At 38.0% G+C, this 20,322-nt stretch overlaps 1 protein-coding gene across 9 annotated transcripts in view; it reads right to left on the bottom strand.

Annotated features, from left to right (window-relative positions):
* Positions 1-12,103: 12,103 nt before the first annotated feature.
* Positions 12,104-20,322, bottom strand: part of TMEM39A (transmembrane protein 39A) — a 40,575-nt gene continuing 32,356 nt past the window's right edge. For 6 of the 9 annotated variants that reach the window (XM_063661661.1, XM_054481048.2, XM_063661660.1 and 3 more), the window contains 4 exons: positions 19,090-19,438; positions 18,132-18,319; positions 16,110-16,230; positions 12,104-13,545 (listed from right to left, as the gene is read on the bottom strand). In XM_063661661.1, coding sequence (XP_063517731.1) covers positions 13,312-13,545; positions 16,110-16,230; positions 18,132-18,319; positions 19,090-19,438 — 892 coding nt within the window. In that variant the 3' untranslated portion in view covers positions 12,104-13,311. Of the gene's footprint in view, positions 13,546-15,591; positions 17,277-18,131; positions 18,320-19,089; positions 19,439-20,322 lie in introns of those variants that run through there. The other 3 variants (XR_010125682.1, XM_063661663.1, XM_063661662.1) reach the window with 3 other exon arrangements.

Below are 20,322 nucleotides of genomic sequence, written 5' to 3' on the forward strand. Positions count from 1 at the left end.
AGGGTGATTGCCTGAAATCAGTGCCAGTACAGATAGCATAAAATTGGGGGCCACCACAGATTGGCTGGCTACTGTGTAGATCATTTAGTAATCTTGAGGTACATTAATAATGCAGAGATTACTTTTCTATGAGGGTAAGGGGGACGTAGCTAAATATAAGAAGCTTACAAGGTCCGTAGCCATGTGTTTTACTGGATAAATCACAATGCTTTGCAATAACTTATGCCATAGTACTTTCTGGCTTATAATTCTGCAAAGTAAAGCACTTTTTCAAAGGAGTCTATTGGAAAGCCACATGATTTCAGCTGTGTTTTAAGCTCTACAAATACGTTTCCAAAGACATAATCAAGATGTAATTCTATTGATTAAAAATATAAATATTAAAACTATCCATAGAGACATTTAAGTGTAATTAAAACAGATTTTTATGTTTTAAAAATACTCTAATAAATGATATAAAATGTAATGCTTATGATGGAACTATGAGCTAGAGGAGGACATGGGGTCACCAAAATCAATAATCAGAAAAGTAGATTATATGCACCAGGCTCATTGTTTTAGTTTGTTCTGTTTGATGTCATTTTTTGTTACTTCAATGTTTGATCTCACAGAAAAAGTCCGTGATGATTTGCTTCAGTACATTTTTCTTGTTTTTGTTATTTTACCTACTAATAATTGCCAGATGTCTGCAACTTCACCCTTTTACTGTTGCAGACACATAGTCATGTCACTCAGGAAACCCAGCGTTAAGTCCAGGCTATCATAATGAAAAATGAGAAGAATAAAAGCTCATTGCTTCTCAAAACTCCACAGCTTATGGAGGCACATGTGTCCACCTGCACAGATGTGAACTCAACTTTTCTATTACTTGAATCAATCAAAGGGGACTCTTCTTTTACTTGAGTAATTATGTTAATGATGCTCTAGGGGGAAAGGCAAACATTTGTTGTCCTGGCATATATCCTGTTATATATATGACCAAAAAGGTGGGGAGGGGGAGGTGAACAATCATACAACCTAGGTTCACAACCTAGTGATATTTGCAGTGAAACATTTGTAGTGATATTTCCCCTTTCATTGCCAAGGGGATGAAAACACTACCATTTTGGCAACAACTTTCTATTTAGAACCTTACACTACTCAGGCCTGCTCCTGCTATCCTTCACTACTGCCCTAAATGCCTTTTTCTCCTATATACTCCCCGATCTGCACACTCTTTGGTTTTTCTCCTGAACTTCCCCCAACCCCAGTCCAACACACAGTTCCCCTCACTTCCAGTCTTTCCCATGTTCTCTGGAGTCACTTTCTCCTTATAAACTCCCCTGCAGTCCCAGTCTCTTCACTGAATATTGTTGCCACTTCCTGGACTTCAAGAAAACTCGCGTGAGAACACTTCCTTCCCTCCACAAAAGGCTGAACATGTGCCCATGCACCCATGTTATGCAGACTTGTACGAACGGTCAGAGGATGTTCTTCCAGGTCCTCACTTCAACTTCTGCACCATTGCTTCTTCCCATCCCATACAAAAATCCCTTATTACCAAAATGTATGGATCCAACTATTTTAACTTTTATCATTTGTGGCCATGGTTATAGTTAATGTCCCAGATTCCCCAGTCTTGGGTACCAATCTCCCTGTTTCCTTCTACCTCATGTCCCACCATCATCCTGGATGACTTCAGTGTTCTAGAGGAAAGCCCACCCAATACCCTTGCCATAATTGCTTACAGCTTTTTACACCTACTCAGTTTTGAACATTTGCTTCTAGGGTTACACATCAGGCTATTTCACAATAGAGAATTTTGTGATCCTAAATTCTCATTTTCCTTTTTCAGAACTTTCTCTAGCCTTACTACTTTATTCCTTGTATTTGTGCAAGATTACCATGCCTGCCCCCACAACCTCCTCTGATAGACAGCACTCCCACCACACTTCATAATTCCTTCCCTAGCCTTTCCAGACTTAAGGTGCATCATCCTCACTGTTCTCACCAGGACCATTAACTCCCTTAACCACTAGTCCTTTAGCCACACCTGCTTGACAAACCTCCAACCTGGAATCTGGACTCTTATCACACATCTCTGCCCTTTAACTGTGTCTATGGGTTAGATCAGAGAAAACAATAAAATCACAATATAAAAGCTTTTAGATATTTGTGGTCCATCACCTCAAGAGCAGCCTCATTTCCAAAACCTTCAATGGCTATTCCACAACCCACAATGGCTATTCCACTATTCTTGACTCTCTCCTAGACAACTCTTTCTTCCCCACAAACAAATAACTGTTATTGCTTCATAAGTTTATAATATCAGACATCTTTATTCAAGCTCCCACTGCTATTTCCCCTTACCCGTATATGTGTGTACCTAACCTCCCTTCTAGTTCGGAGGAAGTGTCACCCCTCTTTCCAAGAGCTCCCAGGCTTCTGTGTTCCCAGTCTCCTGTCATCCACTATTCTTCCCTATGTATTGAGCCTTGCCCTCTTTGATCTTTAATCCCTCAGCATATAAACATGCCAAAGCCTATTCTATCTTAAACAAAAGTCTTCCTCAATTCTGTCCACCTTTACCACCTTGTGTCTAGGTTCTTGGAAGAGTCATCAGTGTCATCAATGCTCAATTTCTACTTCTTCATTACAATTCACTATTCTGGACCAATGGCAGCCTGACCTCGGCCCGCATAACTCCGCTAAAATTTCTCTTGCTAACGTCACCAGTAGTCTAATATCCAAATCCAACATTCACTTCTCAGTCTCTAGACTTCCCTGTTATATGTGATCCTATTGATCATTCCTCTTTTGAAACTTTCTGCTTTGCCTCCTTCCATGGCCATTCATTTTCTTAGCTTTGTTCACTTAAAAGGTTCCTCTTCCTGGCCAGGCACTGTGGCTCATGCCTGCAATCCCAGCACTTTGGGAGGCCAAGGCAAGAGGATTATTTGAGCCCAGGAATTCAAGACCAGCCTGGGCAACACAGGAAGACCCCATCTCTACAAAAAAAAAAAAAAAAAAAAAAATTAGCTGGATGTGGTGGTGCACGCCTGTAGTCCCAGGTACTCAGGAGGCTGAGGTAGGAGAATCACCTGAGCCTGGGCAATAGAACAAGACTCTGTCTCCCTAAAACAAGATTCCTTAAAAGCTATTATTTGCCAGAATTCTGTCCTTCTTTCCCTTTTCACGTCATATGCTTTCCCTGCACTATCTTATTTATGCCCATAGTTGCTTCTACCACCCTCACACTGGTGACCCACCTCACCACTATTTTCTCTTGCATGGAAATTGAAAGTACATAATTGTATACTTTTATTGGGGGTACAAACTGATATTATGATTTATGAATATAATGTTAAATAATTAAATTGAACTGGTTAAAACTTTTGTGGTGAGAACATTTGGAATTTATTCTCAGCAATGTTGAAATGTGTAATATGCTATTAACTGTATTCACCATGCTGTGCAATAGAACTAAAAAAAAGACCATATTCCTTCTGAGACTTTGTACACTTTGACCATCACCTCCCCAGCCTCTGTAACTACCATCCTACTCATTCTGAAAAGTGTAGTGATCTCTTATTGTAGTTTTAATTTGCACTTCTCTATTAACAATATTGAGCAATTTTTCATATGTCTATTGGCCATTTGCAGTTCTTCCTTGAAAAATGTCTATTTTGATCCCTTGCCTATTTTTTAATTCAGTTTTTGTTTTCTTACAATTGAGTTGTTTGAGCTCCTTATATATTTTGGAGATTAACTCTCTATTGGGTGTATAACTTGCAGAAATTTTCTCCCCATCTATAGGTTGTCTCTGCTGTTCACTGTTTCCTGTTAATTGTTCCCTTTTGTGGTGCAGTTGTTTCCAATTGTAACACTGTTAATTGTTTCCTTTATGGTGCAGAATCTTTTTAGTTTGATGTAATCCGATTTGTCTGTTTTTGCTTTTGTTGCCTGTGCTTTTTGGATCAAATCCAAAAAGTCATTGCGCAGATCAGTGTCATGTAGTTTTCCTCATATGTTTTCTTCTTCTTTTTTTTTTTTCAGATGGAGTCTCGCTCTGGAGCACAGTGGCGCCATCTTGGCTCACTGCAAGCTCTGCCTCCTGGGTTCATGCCATTCTCCTGCCTCAGCCTCCCGAGTAGCTGGGACTACAGGCAACCGCCACCACACCCGGCTAATTTTTTTTTTTTTTTTTGGTATTTTTAGTAGAGACGGGGTTGGTGGTTTTATAGTTTCAGGTCCTACATTCACATCTCTTAATCTATTTTAGGTTGATTTTCATATATGGTGTAAGATAAGAATTCAATTTCATTCTTCTGCATGTGGATATCCAGTTTTCCCAATACCACCTAGAGAGACTATTCTTTTCTCATTGGGTATTCTTGGAACCTTTGTAAAATCAACTGATTGTACATGTGTGGGTTCATTTCTGGACTCCCTATTCTATTCCATTTGTCAATGGGTCTATTTTTGCCAGTACTGTACTGTTTTAATTGTTATAGCTTTGTAGTACAGTTTGAAATCAAGTAGTGTGGCATCTCCAGGCTTGTTCTTTTTGCTTGATTGCCTTGGCCATTTGGGGGTGTTTGTGGTTTTTTATGAATTTTAGGATTATTTCTTCTATTTCTATAAAAATGACATTAGAATCTTGATAGGGATTGCACTAAATCTTTAGATTACTTTGGGTAGTGTGGACATTTTAACAATATTGATTCTTCCACCCCATAAACACAAGAACTCTTTCCACTTATTTGTATCATCTTCAATTTATTTCACCAACATTTTATAGTTTTTGGTGTACAGGTCTTTCAAGTCCTTGGTTAAATTTATTCCTAAGTATTTCTTTTTGTAGCTTTGTAAGTGGGATTGTTCTCTTGATTTCTTTTCAGATAGTTTGTTGTTAGTGTATAGAAATGCTACTGATTTTGTGTGTCGATTTTGGATCCTGCAACATTACTATATTTATTAGTTCCAACAGTTTTTCAGTGAAGACTGTTGGATTTTCTATAAGATTATGTCATTTCAGCAAACTGACAATTTCACTTGTTCCTTTCTATTTGTGTGCTATTTATTTCTTTCTCTTGCCTAATTGCTCAGGCAAAGATTTCCAATACTGTATAATCTAGAAATGGCAAGAGTGAGCATCCTCATGTTGTTCCAGATCTTAGAGGAAAGGCTTTCAATTTTCCATCATTCAGTATAATGTTAGCTATGGGCTTCTCATATGTGGCCTTCACTGTATTGAGGTACAACCCTTCTATTCCTTATTTTGGTGAGAGTTATTATCATGAAAGGATGTTGAATTTTGTCAAATGCTTTTTCTTCATCTAAGGAGATGATCATATAGATTTTGTCCTTCATTCTGTTAATGTGATATGTTACATGTATTGATTTGCATATTGTTAACCATCCTAATATACCAGGGATAAATTCCACTTGATCATCGTGGATAATCCTTTTAATATGTTGTTGAATTCAGTTTGCTAGTATTTTGTTGAGGATTTTTGCTTCTATGTTCATCAAGGATATTGGCCTGTAATTTTCTTTTCTTGTAATTTCCTTGTCTGGCTTTAGTATTAGGGTAATGCTGCCCTCCAGAAAGAGCTTGGAAGTACTCCCTCCTCTCCCAATTTTTTTTTTTTTTTTTTTTTTGGAAGAGTTTGAACAAGATTGGTATTAATTCTTTAAATGTTTGGTAGAATTAAGCTGTGAACTCATCAGGTCTTGGGTTTTTCTTTGATGACGGACTTTTTATTACTGATTCAATCTCCTTACTAGTTATTGGTCTGTTCAGATTTTTCTATTTCTTCATTATTTGGTCTTGGGATTACATGCATCTAAGAATTTATCCATTTATTGTAGATTTTCCAATTTGTTGGCATTTGTTTATAGTAGTCTTTCATGATCCTTTGTATTTCTGGAGTATCAGCTGTAATGTCCTTTCCTCATTTGTGATTTTATTTATTTGATCTATTCTTTTTTTCTTAGTCTAGCTAAAGGTTTGTAAATTTTATCTTTTCAAAAAAGCAGCTTTTTGTTTCATTGGTCTTTTGTATTGCCTTTCTATCTCTTATTTATTTCTGCTGTGATCATAATTATTTCCTTCTTTCTGCTAACTTTGGGCTTTATTTGTTCTTTTTCTAGTTCTTTGAGGTATAATGTTGTTGTTTATTTGAGAACTTCTTTTTTGATGTAGGCATTTATTGCTATAAACTTTACTCTTAAAACTGCTTTTGCTGCATCCCATAAGTTTTAATATGTTGTGTTTCCATTTTTGTCTCAAGATCCTTTAAAATTTTCCCTTTAATTTCTTCATCGATGTATTGGTTGTCCAGGAGAATGTTTAATTTCCATGTATTTGTGAATTCTCCAAAATTCCTCTTGGTATTCTTTTCTCATTTCATACCATTGTGATTGGAAAAGATATTTGATATAATTTCAGTCTTCTTAAATTTGCTGAGGCTTTTTTTGTGCCCTAACATGTGATCTATTCTGGTGAATGCTCTGTGTGCACTTGAGAGTGTGTATTCTGTTGCTATTAGATGGAATGTTCTGTATATGTCTGTTAGGTCCATTTGGTCCAGTGTTGCTCAAATCTAATGCTTCCTTATTAATTCTGTTTAGATGATCTGTCCATTGTTGAGATGGGGTACTGAAGTCCCCTACTATTCTTGTGTTGTAATCTGTCTCTCCCTTCAGATCCTTTAATATTTGTGCTATATATTTAGGTACTTCAACATTGAGTGCATATAAATTTACAATTGTTATGTCCTCTGGATGAATTGACTCTTTTATCATATGATGTCCTTCTTTATGTTTTTTTTTCAGAGTTTTTGACTTAAAGTCTATGTTGTCTGATATAAGTATAGCCACCCCACTCTCTTTTGGTTTCCATTTGTGTGGAGTATTCTTTTCTATCCCTTCACTTTCAGTCTATGTCTAAAAGTGAGGTGAGTCTCTTGTTGGCAGCATATAATTAGGTCTTATTTTATCCATTCAGCCACTCTATGTCTTTTTATTGGAGAAATTAATCCATTGACATTCAATCGTTGCTAGGTAAGGACATACTACTGCCATTTTGTCAGTTGTTTTCTGATTGTTTTGTACATACTTCATTTCTTTCCTCCTCTCTTTCTGTATTCCTTTGTGGTTTGTTTTCTATAGTAGTATGCTTTGATATTTTTGTTTTGTGCTTCTAAAGATTTTTGCTTTGTGGTTACCATTAGGCTTACATGGAACATCTTATACTTACAACCACCTATTTCAAGCTTATAACAACTTAACTTTGCATATAACTCTATACTTTTACACCATCATTACAATCCAATAGTATTCTGAATGGGCTCTGCTTTATTTATATGTTTGAGTTTCGTGCATGTTTTATGTTATTAATTAGTAGCTTTTTGTTTCAGTTTAAATAACTCCATTTAGCAATTCCTACAAGGCAGGTCTAGTGATGATGAATTCCTTTAGCTTTTGTTTGTCTGGGAAAACACACTTTTCTCTTTCTTTTTTTTTTTTTTTTTTTACTTCTCCCTCATTTATGAAAGACAGATTTGCTGAATAAAGTATTGTTGGTTGGCAGTTGTTCTCTTGAGCACTTTGAATTTATCCCACTCTCTCCTGACCTGAGGGTTTATGCTGAGAACTCTGCCGATGGTTGTATGGCACTCCTTTTTATGTGATATGTTTCTTGCCTCTTGATGCTCTCAAAATTTTTTGCCTTTGATTTTTGATAGTTTATTATGTGTTGTGGTGTACTCCTCTTTGGGTTGAATTTGATTGGAAACCTCTGCAGTTCCTGTACTTGGATGTTGGCATATACCACAGATTAAGGAAGTTTTCAGCCGTTATTTCTTTAAATATGCTTCTTGGCCCCTTTAAACATGCTTTTCAGGCACCTCTTTCTTCTCCTTCTCCAACCACTATTATGTGAAGGTTTGGTCTCTTGATGGTGTTCCATAATCTGTAGGCTTTAATTTTAGAAATTCTTTTGTTCTTCTTTTTTTTGCTCCAGGCTAGATAATTTCAAATGTTCTGTCTCCCAGCATACTGATTCTTTCTTCTTCTTGGCTGAGTCAGCTGTTGAAGCTTTCTGTTGAATTTTTCAGTCTCTTGAATTTCTATCCCATTCTTATTGTTTCTGTTTATCAACTTTCTTTTTAGTGTACTGTTTTCAAATTTCATTAAATTTTTTATCTGTATACATTAATAGTTCACTGAACTTCTTTATGGGTATTATTCTGAATTCTTTGTCAGTTATTTCATAAATCTCCATTTCTTTGGGGTCTATTATTGGACCTTTATTGGTTTCTTTTGTAGTTGTCATGATTCCCTGATTCTTCATAATCCGTATGTTCTTGTATTGTTGTCTGTGCATTTGAGGAGACAGCCTCCTCTTCTGGCCGTTACAGGAGTTCTTGGGAAGGGATAGACCTTCACTATTTAGTCTATCCTATGATTCCGGAAGGGTCAGCTGATGACGACCCCAGGCAGGCAGAGCTTCTTGCGAGTTCTCTAGCTGACTGGGCCACTGCTTTTGCTCTGTTGAGTTGCTGGTTGGGTATTGCAATGACTTCTGGTCAGACTGGCCATAAGATGTACTGCCTGGCTGATAATTCTGATATTTGGGACCTGCAATTTGGCAGGGCTGTAGACTGGGATACAAGGTTAGGCAGAGTCACTACTCATAACATACGTGACCAGAGGCTGTACTCCTTAGAAATGCACAATTAAGGGTTGCCTCCCTGTCAGGATGAAGCCATAGAGTGAAATTTTGGCTCAGTGGCTGTTTGATCTCCAGAGTTAAGCAGGTCTAGCCACTTTGCTTCTTCTGGATGTGTGGAGGTGGAAGTCTCCTTGCCTGGGTAGGGTTATTGGAAGTGCTTTTTGGCTTGGTGGAGCTGCTGCTTGACTTCTAAGGTCAAGGTGGTCTAGCCCCTTCACCTCTCCAAAATAAAAGGCAGGCATCTCCCTTCCTGGGCAGGGTTGTTGGGAGTTGGCTCTGAAGCTAGGCAGGAAGACCAGTAGTGTAGGGATTCAGGCTAGATTGTACTTCCCACTGTCCTTTTTCTTTTTCTTTCTTTTTTTGAGATGGAGTCTTGCTCTGTTGCCCAGGCTGGAGTGTGGTGACACAATCTCAGCCCACTGCAACCTCTGCCTCCTGAGTTCAAGCAATTCTCCTGTGTCAGTCTCCCGAGTAGTTGGGATTACAGGCGTGAGCCACCATGCCCAGCTAATTTTTGTATTTTTTGAAGAGACAGGGTTTCACAGACTGGCCTTGAACTCCCAACCTCAAGTGATCCACCTGCCTCAGCCTCCCAAAGTGCTGGGGTTACAGGCATGAGCCACCACACCCAGCCACTACTGTGCAAATTTTGAAGGTGACCAGCTCAGCCTTGCAGGTGGGCTATGAGATTGACTGATATCTTTGATCAGTCACCTCAGCCAAGCAGGAACACAGAGGTACCACCACTATCTGCATGCTGGTCACTACCTCTGCTTCCTTTCTTTGTTTCTACCTGACTCCAGGCAGTCTAGCCATGCTGTTTCCCCTACTGCTTCTCATGAGATGAGACCAGAGTGGGCTTCCTGGTAAGCATCTTGGAATGCTAGGGAAACTGGATCTCATTTTCTTTTCCCCCTGTATAAACTGCTGGCCTAGGGAATTCTCCATCTGGCATTATGTCAAGTTGGGGGAAAGGAGGGAGCAATATAGTCAAAGTGAGACTGTTCTTAACTCTTTGAATTCAGCTTTCATTCAGCTTTATGGACCATACTAGTGTCTCAGACTAGTTTCTAAGTGTTGGGGTTTCAAAAAGATGTTCTAGTCTGTGGAGTTGCTATTTGAACTTTCTATGAAAGCAAGTGGAGCCTGAGACTTCCTACTCCAGCATCTTGCTCTGTTTTTCATTTTCTCTTACGTGGACTTTTTAAAGAGTTGGCTAATCTCCTGCTTGTAGTCTCATCAACATTGCTCCATCTCCAAACCTATTCTACATACTGCTGCCAAAGTTGTCTAAGAGAGGATAGTGGTTCTCAAACTTCAGCATTCCTGAAAATCACCTGGACAGCATGTTAAAACAGATTGCTGGGCTCCATGTAGTTTCTTACTCAGTAGGTGTGGAGTAGGGCTTGAAAATGTCCATTTCTAACAAGTTTCCAGTTAAGTGATGCTGATGCTGCTGATCTAGAGATTACTTTGGAAACTAGAAACCAGTGAATCATAAGTTATTCTTGGCTTATAATCTTTCATTAGCTGTCTTCTGTCTACAAGTTCCAAGACATCTGTCTGCTTATTTGAAGTACTTATGAAAAGAGCACTTTATTGGGCTTCACACTCAAGATTGTTAATAGATCTGATATCTATTACATATCTCATACATATTTCTATTAATGAACACCCTTGTGTGACAACTGGTTTACTTGTCTGTCTTCTATTAGTTAATGAACTCGAACATCACTATCTCCGGCACCCAGCAGTGTTTGGCATATAATTGCCCAGTACATAGAAATGAGATGCCTGGCTAGCTTAATAGAAATAAAAAAAATTAATTAAAAAAGAGAGAGAAACGGCAGAACAGGTGGCAGTGGTGGTGATTGATAGGGACAGGAAGGAAAGGAGGATTAGGAATATAAACACGGAATCAGAGTAAACAGGATATTGAGGAAAACTTCTGTCATGCGCACTCCTGTGAACTACCCTCCTCTACTCCTTTATTTACCCACCTTAGACCACCCAGACTAGTCAAGTATCTTCTTTCCTTTTCCGGTATCCAAGTTCACCTAACTGAACTTTTGCTATACCATGCTTTCCACAAACAATTTTAACTTGCCAACAAAGAATTACAAAAAAGGTCATTCTTTAATGATTACACATTTTTCTACTATCAGTGAGCAAATATAGTGTCCCTTCTGTTACATGAACTATAATAGGATATCAGGTAACTAGTAATTTTTCTCTCTTCCATGAACGTGGCCCCTACAAAAACAAAACAACAAAACAAACAAAAAACAGCTGGAATGTGTAGAACAGGTTGAACTAAACGGTCTTATGCCCCGTATGCTGCCATATCTGGAGGTGAGGGTAGGAGGAACTTTGCAATTCCATTAGCCAAAATTAATTTTTATTTATTTCTTACATCCACTTATTTATTTAGCCAAGCCAGCTTCTGGTTCTGTGCTATTCCCTTAGGATAGGACGAAGACAGATCAAGCCAGAAGGGGCATCATATTAATTTATAAGACTGGTCTGTCATCTCTAATCAGGGTTATCTGGGTTACTTTTCCAAGCTAGAGCCAAGTTGGGGCAATTTTGATGAGATATCTCTGTGCCCATGCCACCCATTTTGCTCTAAACTGCCGAGTAATCTCATGAAAATGTTCCTGCCAAGAGAAGCATATTTTCAAGATCCTACGGAAAGAACAGAGAGATGGCAGATTCCCTACCCTTCCCACCCCTACCTCAAGAACCACTATATTTAGGCTGAACTACTTTAAAAAGCAACTAACCTAATATACTTATTTTCTTGCTATTCTTCCAATATACCAACTTGTCCCCACCTCAGGGCACTGCCCTTGCTGCTACTGTAACATGAATTCTCTCCAAAGCTATTTATATGATTCAGTCTTGCTTTGTCTTTGCTTAAAAATCATCTCCTCAAAGATGCCTTCTAGCAGTGCTATTCTTACCACTATTTCCTTGCCCTGATTTCCCTTTACTGCACTTATCACTACTACCAGGGAATGTTATATTACATATAAATTTATTTGCTGTATTTTCTGCACCACCTAACTCCCCTACCCCCACCCATATTGTAAGCTCTGTGCAAGTAGGACCTTTGCATTTCTCATTCACTGCTATATCCCCAGGGCTTAATATAGTGCCTAGTGGTTAATATATATTTGTTGAATGGTTGAACAGACTCAGACTGAATGCCTAATAATGTTAACTTAAAAAAAAAGTATACACGTCAAAATATTTAAAGAAACAATTATTGATTTAAACATAAAACTGATATTGGGTACCTTGGTTTTATACACACTCCTCACAATGTTTCCTTTGGTGAAGGCTTTCAGGAACTCTTCTGCAAGAATTATTTTCAGAGCCAGCTTGTCAACTACATGATTGGTCTTTTTACTTCATAAGTCTTATTTTGTTTCACCAAAAGCTTCACAGTGTAACAAACCAAACTCAGCACAGAAAACATATGACAATATATTTTAGATTCTCTAACACAAGGTCTCGTAAGTTTAGATGACAAGTGACAACATCAGTGGACTAAGTATATCACCTCCCATAACTTAAAGGGCTAATACTCATAAACATGAAAGTTCTGGAGTATGAAATTTAAAACACAAATTTTGGATATAAATTATCTGAATACAAAGCTGTAGGTAATTCTTATCTTTCACTTCCCCTCATAACTCCAAACATAATGCCATTGTAGATGGGTTGCTGCTAGACATCCAAGATTGTTCAGCTGAGGACTTGCCCATTCTCCCAGTTACTTGGAATTTTCAACCTTCCCATACTCTAGCCCACATGGCATTTGCACTCAGCTTCTCCTACTGATCCAGCCACACATCATCTTCTTCATGAATGTGGGCAGACTACATTCATGAAGTCTGGTAAAGTATTATTTCAAACAACTAAGAGGAAAATTTCTGGAGGCAGAAGTGGAAAAACAGGAAAAGTGGCAGCAAAACCCTGAGCCTCAGCATAGTAGCTTATTCAAAAGTATATTTAAATGTCACAGGGTGAAATAGACCAGCTGAGTCCCTATCTTAGAAAGGAAGCCTACTGCTTCCTCCTGGTAGGCAACAAAGAGAACTCCACCTAGGACTTTAACCCACTCTTTTCCCAATGTATTCCAATACTATTAGCCAGCTGAACTAAAAGAGAATGGGTGCTGGTAGGCAACTCCATTGATCTCCCCTTCTTTAGCAATAATTACTGGCCAGCTGAGGGCTAAAGATAATGAGGATTGAAAGAAAAGCAGACATACCAAAGGTACTGTGTCAAGTAATACATGAGATGTGTTCATAAACGAATGAGTTATTCCAGAGCCATACAAACAAATCAATCTCTTTACTGGACAGGCATACCTCTCATATGTATATTATTCGAATATACTAACACATGAAAGATCACATCACCTTGTTTATGGATACATTTAATATCCCTTACCCTTCCCGACTTTCAAAACATAATAGTATACAAAATATAAAATATCTTAAATATTTATAAAAATCACAAGAAAAAAATAGAACGTATGAAAATATTTTTATCTGAGTTCTCCCTCATTGTTGAGAGGCAGCTTAGTTTGCCTTGAGTTCATAACTGTTGAGTGGGTAGGAGTATGCCCTGCCTAATACTATTCTGTCCCGGAGAAGTTTAAATAAAACATAGTAGTTGCAGAAGAGGATGAGAGCCATGGAAAGTGTGTGGTTCCACTTCTCCGACCGCAGCAAGGAATAGAGCTGATAGAAGACGACACTGCCCTCAATAAGGATAAGCAGATTTAACAGCCTTAATGGTCGATGAAATAAGAACTGTGAGGAAGTTAAAAAAGCAAAACGTTATTTCATAGAAAAGTAATGGCTATAGTTATTCTTGCATTGATTTTTCTAAAATAATTTAATATTTACAGGTTCCCATATATAATAATAAATAGATCCGTTTATTTAATATCAATCAGGCTATTTCTTGCCATAAAAATTGAAACCTTTTCCTTTTTGCTCAAGAAATAATGAAATAATTTTTATTTCAATGCCCCGAGACACGAAAAGAGATTATGCCCAAAAGAAAACTACTTATAAACATTTTTCTTAGATTGTATCTCAGGTACATATTTTATTTAGGATAAACACAAAAGTATATTCATCTAAGACAGAGGTGGATAAAGGACCAAACAGGAAATATTTTAGGCTTTGTAAGTCAAGAGGCAAAAATTAAGGATATTACATAGGTACTTATGTAACCATTTAAAAATGTAAAAAACATTCTTGGCTTGCAAACTAAGACATAAATACCAACACTAGACAAGTTTGGGGAAAAGAGAGGTTACAAGTCGAATATCAATACAATAGTTTCTTAATTTTTCCTTAAACTGTTTACCCACCATGGTCACTGACTGAAATCCTCTACACCATATACCTGTGTGTTTAATTACTGATTTTTTTCTGGATATTGAGAAGTAGGGTGCACAAAGACAGGATAAGGAGGAAGGAAGGAAAAATGAGTCAGAATTAGACTAAAAATAGGGCTTACTACTATATTTACTCCCACTAAATTCTCCACTTTAAAAGGCTAAATTCTGGTTTTCTAATACAAAGTTATTATGAATACAAACATATAGGCCACAAGTTGTAAAAGAACATTAACAATTCAGCTTAACCAGTCTAATCCTAAATCTAGATGAAGACAAGGGTGCAGTAACAGCAGTGATCAGATCTAAAATAACTAATTTAGATGGAATTTAGATTTTAAGAGCTTACACCTCAGAATGAAGCCAAAATATCATGACAGCTTTAAAACGTTTCCAGGTTCAAGAGGAAGAAAATGTTTAACCTGGAGTCTGACAGCTATAGGTAATAGGCACACTTTAAATGACTGTTTTGAAACTTCAGTGTGCCTAAGAATCATTTCCAAATCCACAAATGCTGCCAATTCCTGGGATCATCCAGAGATTCTGGTTCAGAAGTCTGATATAGGGGCCCTGAATCACTTTTTAAAAATAGTGGGCCAGGTGATTTATAAGCAGGTGGCCCATGGATCAATTTGAGAAGCACTGATTTAACTATCTGCACTGATTTAACTATCTATCCAGTCCTGCAAAATCAGTAATAAATCAACTTGCCTAATCGTTTTTCCATAGATTCCACCTGATTTTTCAGCTGTCCAGAGCTAGCAAGGAAACTACTTAATTTTCAAGCAGAAAATTCTAATGAACTATTTGGCTATCACAGGTCTCAAGGAGACAGCAAGAACCAACAGAAGTCATTAATGGCCTAGAGAATTCAGCTAGCTGAATTAAATATTCTGTATAGAAATCAAGTACTCATGTACTTGTGACTTAAGTCCTTTCCTCCACCTTAAGGCATTTCCACCGGCGTCAAGAAGGAGATGCTTGTCGTTTTCTCACTCAAGGGCCTTTCACCTTCCCCATGTTCCTCCCAACCTGCCCCACCCTGCATTCCCCTACCATGGTATTTATAAGCATCATGCCCTGGGGCAAGTTCCCAAAATTTAATTGAAGTGTCCCACAATAACAAACACCTGCAGAACCAGAAAGTCCATGTACCCTCACAGGAACTGAGAAGGACAGAGGGAGAAAGAGATTCAAGTATCTTAAAAAAGATCTCCAATTCTTTTTTAGAATATGATCCCCTTTCAAAAGCAAGGCACTACACTATGGGCATTTTTACTATAAACAGTCCCCTGCAGGCACCTACTTTTCCCCACTTGCATTAGTCAGCTGGCCTTTCTTTTATAAGTATGTACTTTTGCCTTGTACAGACAATTTCTGGAAGGCTGAAAGACCAAATAGATCATAACCAAAGGCATGAGTTCAATGGAATGTAGTGGGTTTCTATTGCTTTTTCCTTTTTTACCTTTTAAGCTTTTTTCCTTTTCATGGCATTTGTCTGACTTCCAAAGGGGAAGCTAAAGCCTTTTTAAAGAAACAATATATATGACAAATACCTAAAAATAAAACCACCACACTATTAATATATTAAATGTCACTATGGATACACAGATACAATATATCTTAACAATACCACTAAACCAAACTCTTACAAAACAAAAATGGTAAGATGAAAAAAGAGTCTTAGATAACTGCCTGCTTGTTTCAAGTAATACTAGTTTCAACAAATACCAATGTAACTAGAGAAACCAGCTAAGCTACTGAAACTGGAATAACAGTATATGATCTTCAAACTGCCCTTCAAAAGACATTTCCAAAGTACAGGGACCACTGTTACGCTAGTAGCAATAATTACCATGTAATAATTTCCTAGTATGTGCTACACGCTATGCTACATGCTTCCACATAGAGTGGCCTCCTAACACTTACCCCTAAGCTTATGTTTGAAAATAAATAAGCGGTACTTGCATAAAAGCGGGCATGAGATACATCTGAAGGCACTGCCACGTTGTAAGGCCCCATGGCTCTATATAAACATCTGCTGTGCCGCACCAGCACCCCCTGAGGCCATATTGTATTTTCTGACCAACTAAGGGAGAAAGAAATGCAATGTTAGCATATTGGCAATTACAGATAAGATAGTATCTGGCAAGGCCAGCTGTATTTTTATGGAAGGAATTAAATAATCAAGGCTTCATCTGCCTGAATTCTGAAAATACAGTAATTCCATGGTCAAACTGGAGTAGTCTTAGAAAGGATTTGTTACTTTAACTTCATTGCTATATAGTAAACACAGGTTGCAAAGAAATATAGTTAACTCAGTGTCAAAGGACTTAAGAGGCTTAGAAGAATGAGCAGACATAAATGTGTAAGCCAGAAAACAGTGTGTAAGCAGGCTGACTGTCATCTCCATCCCAAGTGAGCAGAGTCTACTGGTGGAAATGCTAGAGGGAACAAACAAGAAGAGAAAGCTGATGGTAATAAGAGTAGTGGAGAAATTAGCACATTGTCAATCTAGCATGACATTTACTGCAGAATTACATCCCAAAAAACTATAGCAAATCAGTTTGCTTATCACACAATTCAAATACCTCACAGCTGTAAGAAGGTATACAGTAGAACACAGCGACACATCTCACACACACAGACTTTTCACTGCTTTCATGGTTTATTTTTATAGAGGTTTCTCTGGGGGAAAAGAAGTTACAGAAGCAGCAGCTTCATTCTTTCCAGCATAATGGAGTTTGGGTGGGGACAGGGATCTTCAGGTTAAGCTTTTTTTTAAAAAAAAAAAAAAATCTAAGTTAATTCATCTCTTCCTGATTTTGGAAAGGTTAGTTTCCTAGGATAAGAACTGGGAGGCAGTTTAGATATGTTATTTAAAAAAAAAAAATTCTAGCACCCTAAAGCTTTCCCAGTTCCGAAAATGTTCCACCGGCCTTGCTCACACTTACCAGCATTAAAGTGATGATACACCTCATGGCCATGTGCCATCAGTAGCCTGAAGATGTACAGTACTAGTACTGTGGATTGTATTTTCAATTTTTATTGAAATCTGTCCTTTGCCCACAGTCGGGTTTCTTTTCAGCCTGGCCCAATCTCTTTCAGTTCCTGGGCTTGAAGGCCTGTGCTAATCTGTATCAGACATCAAGGCAGATAATTGAAGGGAGAACTCTCAGGGGGAGAGGGAAAGGGAAGGTCACCTCAATCTGTCCCACTTAACTAGGGAAAAATTTCTAGATGAAATTTGTGAAATGTTTGAATTACAAAAGGGGGAAGATGAAGATGGTTTGGGTCTGAAAGAAAAGTATGATGAAGGACTTAGCAGTGACAGAATAAAACGGTCCTAATGTTAGCCATTTTGGATCACAGGAGCCATGTGGAGTAATGACTGATAAGGGGGATACACTGAGAAAAATTATTCCAAAGAACTCACAGTCAGGCACAGTTCTCACTTAAACACAGGAGAAGCAGGGAAATATTCAGGAAAGAGTTTAGAAAGAAAATAATAGTAAAAAAGTACAGGTAAGGAAAATTACTATAACAAAACTGCATGTATTAGAAAGAAAAAATGAGAGAATCATATTCCAGTTAAGTGTGAGATGAGTAGCTAGCAACTACTCAGCTGTGGCAATGAAGATGAGAAGACAAATCTAAAAGTCTTCTAAAAAGAAATAAAATATATGACTTTGAATTCGGGCAAAGGGGTAAGATTGAAAGAGAACTCCAAGTGCATTGCTTGGGAGACAAATTACACACTCTAGAGTGACTGGGCAGCTGAAAGGTAGAACGCATTTAAGGAGCTGGGATGGTGGTGGAAATGAGTTAATGTCCCTTGTATTCAGTTTAGCATGATGACAAGCATCCATGTAAGACAAAAACTAAAAATTAAATGTTCAAAGCCAAGAACAAGAATGACATACAAAGCAAATAAACATGATCAGCAGCATGTAGAAAGTGTTACATGGTTTTACCCTCTAGCTTACTCACATGTGCTGTGGAGCATTGCTGTAGGACCCATGTTCCAGCTTCTGCCACTTGCCCAGGTGAGCAGCTGATTTATGTAGCAAATCACAGTATTTGGATGGCAACAGTTGTGTGGTGAGCATGACAAAAGCATTGATCCACACCATAATGAGGTGCTCACATGACCAGCGCATGTCATAGTACTGGGTACTCTGGAAGAGATCAGAAGAGAGAGAAATGATCCATGCACTGGTAAAAAGAGGCAGGGATGGGTTCGTGTACATATGCCCTGCAGACAAATGCCACACTGAGTCACACATGCACTGGTGGTCCTGCTGTCCGTGCAGAAAGTTCAAGAGCAGAGTCCTCCACAATCCTTCAACCTGACTTTCTGGCTGTTATGAGTTAGGGATGGGAGGGAGAGGCAATTATATTTTAAGTGTCTCCTTTCTAGAAGAACTGAGTGTTCTCTGAAGGACCATTCCAGCTGCAGAAGTACTTCTGAATGGGTAAAGAAATGGCACTAAAATGTACCAAAAGATTTTGGGCCCAAGTGACATCCAGACCATTTTTCTTTTCTATTGAAGTAAACTGAAGTTTAGATAAAGGTTAGATTAAATTCAAGGAAACTCCTGATAACCATGTTAAGATCAACCACAGTAGGCTGAGTTTTACTGAAACCTTGGTCCTCTTAAGCTACTACATACTGATTCTATTATAAGTACATTTTGATTCTCCCCAGAAACTAAAAATACTTAAAAAAAAAAAGAAAAAAAGAGGGAACCACCACGGGTGCATCACATATATGGAAATACCTATCCGCCAACCAGGAGCGGTATTAGTGCACTCCAGATGCAGCCGAACTCCACCATCCAGGCTGCCAAAGGGGAGACAGAGAAAAGGGGGATTAAACAAGAAATACCCAGTTTATGTAATTCACACACAAATCCAGGAAGCACATAAAAGTAATATAACCACTTACCTTCACAAAACACAGGGGGAGAAATGCAACATAGTAGGCACTGAAGAGGGAGTTGAAGAGAACCTCCTTGATTCTGTGGTTGAAATCTGCTTTCAGACATTCTACTTCATTGCGAATGAGGTCTGGAGATAGGGGACAACTGTGGGTGGGGATGGGTGTGGCATTATTAAACTGTTCTTTCAGTGACTCCAGCAACAAGGAGAGAAAGTCTTTGGATTTGGCCAAGCCTCCCACAGTCGAGGCACTTTCCTCTACTGCCTGGTGCTGAACCACATAGTTATAGTCTGTGAGAAGAAGATGAGCTCTACTATCTTGATGAAAACAGCAAAGAGGAACATAAACACCAAACCTGTAAAACAAAGTGTGAGAATGAGACCACAGATACCACCTAAAATCACACCTTATAACTTATGTCAATATAACTTATAACTTAGGTCAATAAAATAGTCAGAACCCGCAAGAGTAAACATAACTCAAGAGGGACATTGCTGATAGTAAATTCATTATCTGGGGAGCTCTTCAATTTCTTTCCATAAAAGCAGTGCACATTCATTGTAGATTATTAAGAACCTACAGAAAAACCACAATGGCAAAACACACATCCCTTAGCAATAATCATTTTTATAACTAGATGCACATATTTCCAATATAAAGTTTGTAACCTTTGTATTATAGTTACATATGGTTTTTCCTTTTTGTGTTTGGCCTCATACAGTACAATGTGTTTTGTATCCTGCTGTTTAAACTTTGTATGTGTGCATGTGTGTATATTGAGTATTTTCCCTGTGTACTGAGTATTTTCTCAAGTCTAAATATTTTTCTATAGAAATTTTTAAAGATACAATAGTATTCTCATTTATAAATACCATAATTTACTCATTTCTATCTTATTGGAAACCAGCTGTTTCTTATTTTTCACTACTATAAATAAGGATTTTCCCAACACGTGTGTACGTTTGGTCATTTTAGTACAGCTTGTTCTTTACTTCAAATGTCCCTTTCTTAGTAGGGGGCCCTCCTGCCTCCCTACTGTATCACTCATCCCACTTCCACAGGCAACCCTACTTCTCCTTTCCTGCTTATTTTTCTCCACAGATCTTACCATGTTTATTCGATTTTTAACTTTGGAGGTAGTTTTGTTTGTTTTCTTTCTTAGTCAATCTTCCCTTCACTACAATTTAAGCTCTATGAACCAGAGATTTCAACGTAATTAATTCACTGCTGTAACTCTGG

The sequence above is a fragment of the Pongo pygmaeus genome, chromosome 2 (assembly GCF_028885625.2).
Source record: "Pongo pygmaeus isolate AG05252 chromosome 2, NHGRI_mPonPyg2-v2.0_pri, whole genome shotgun sequence".
Classification (NCBI taxonomy): domain Eukaryota; kingdom Metazoa; phylum Chordata; class Mammalia; order Primates; family Hominidae; genus Pongo; species Pongo pygmaeus.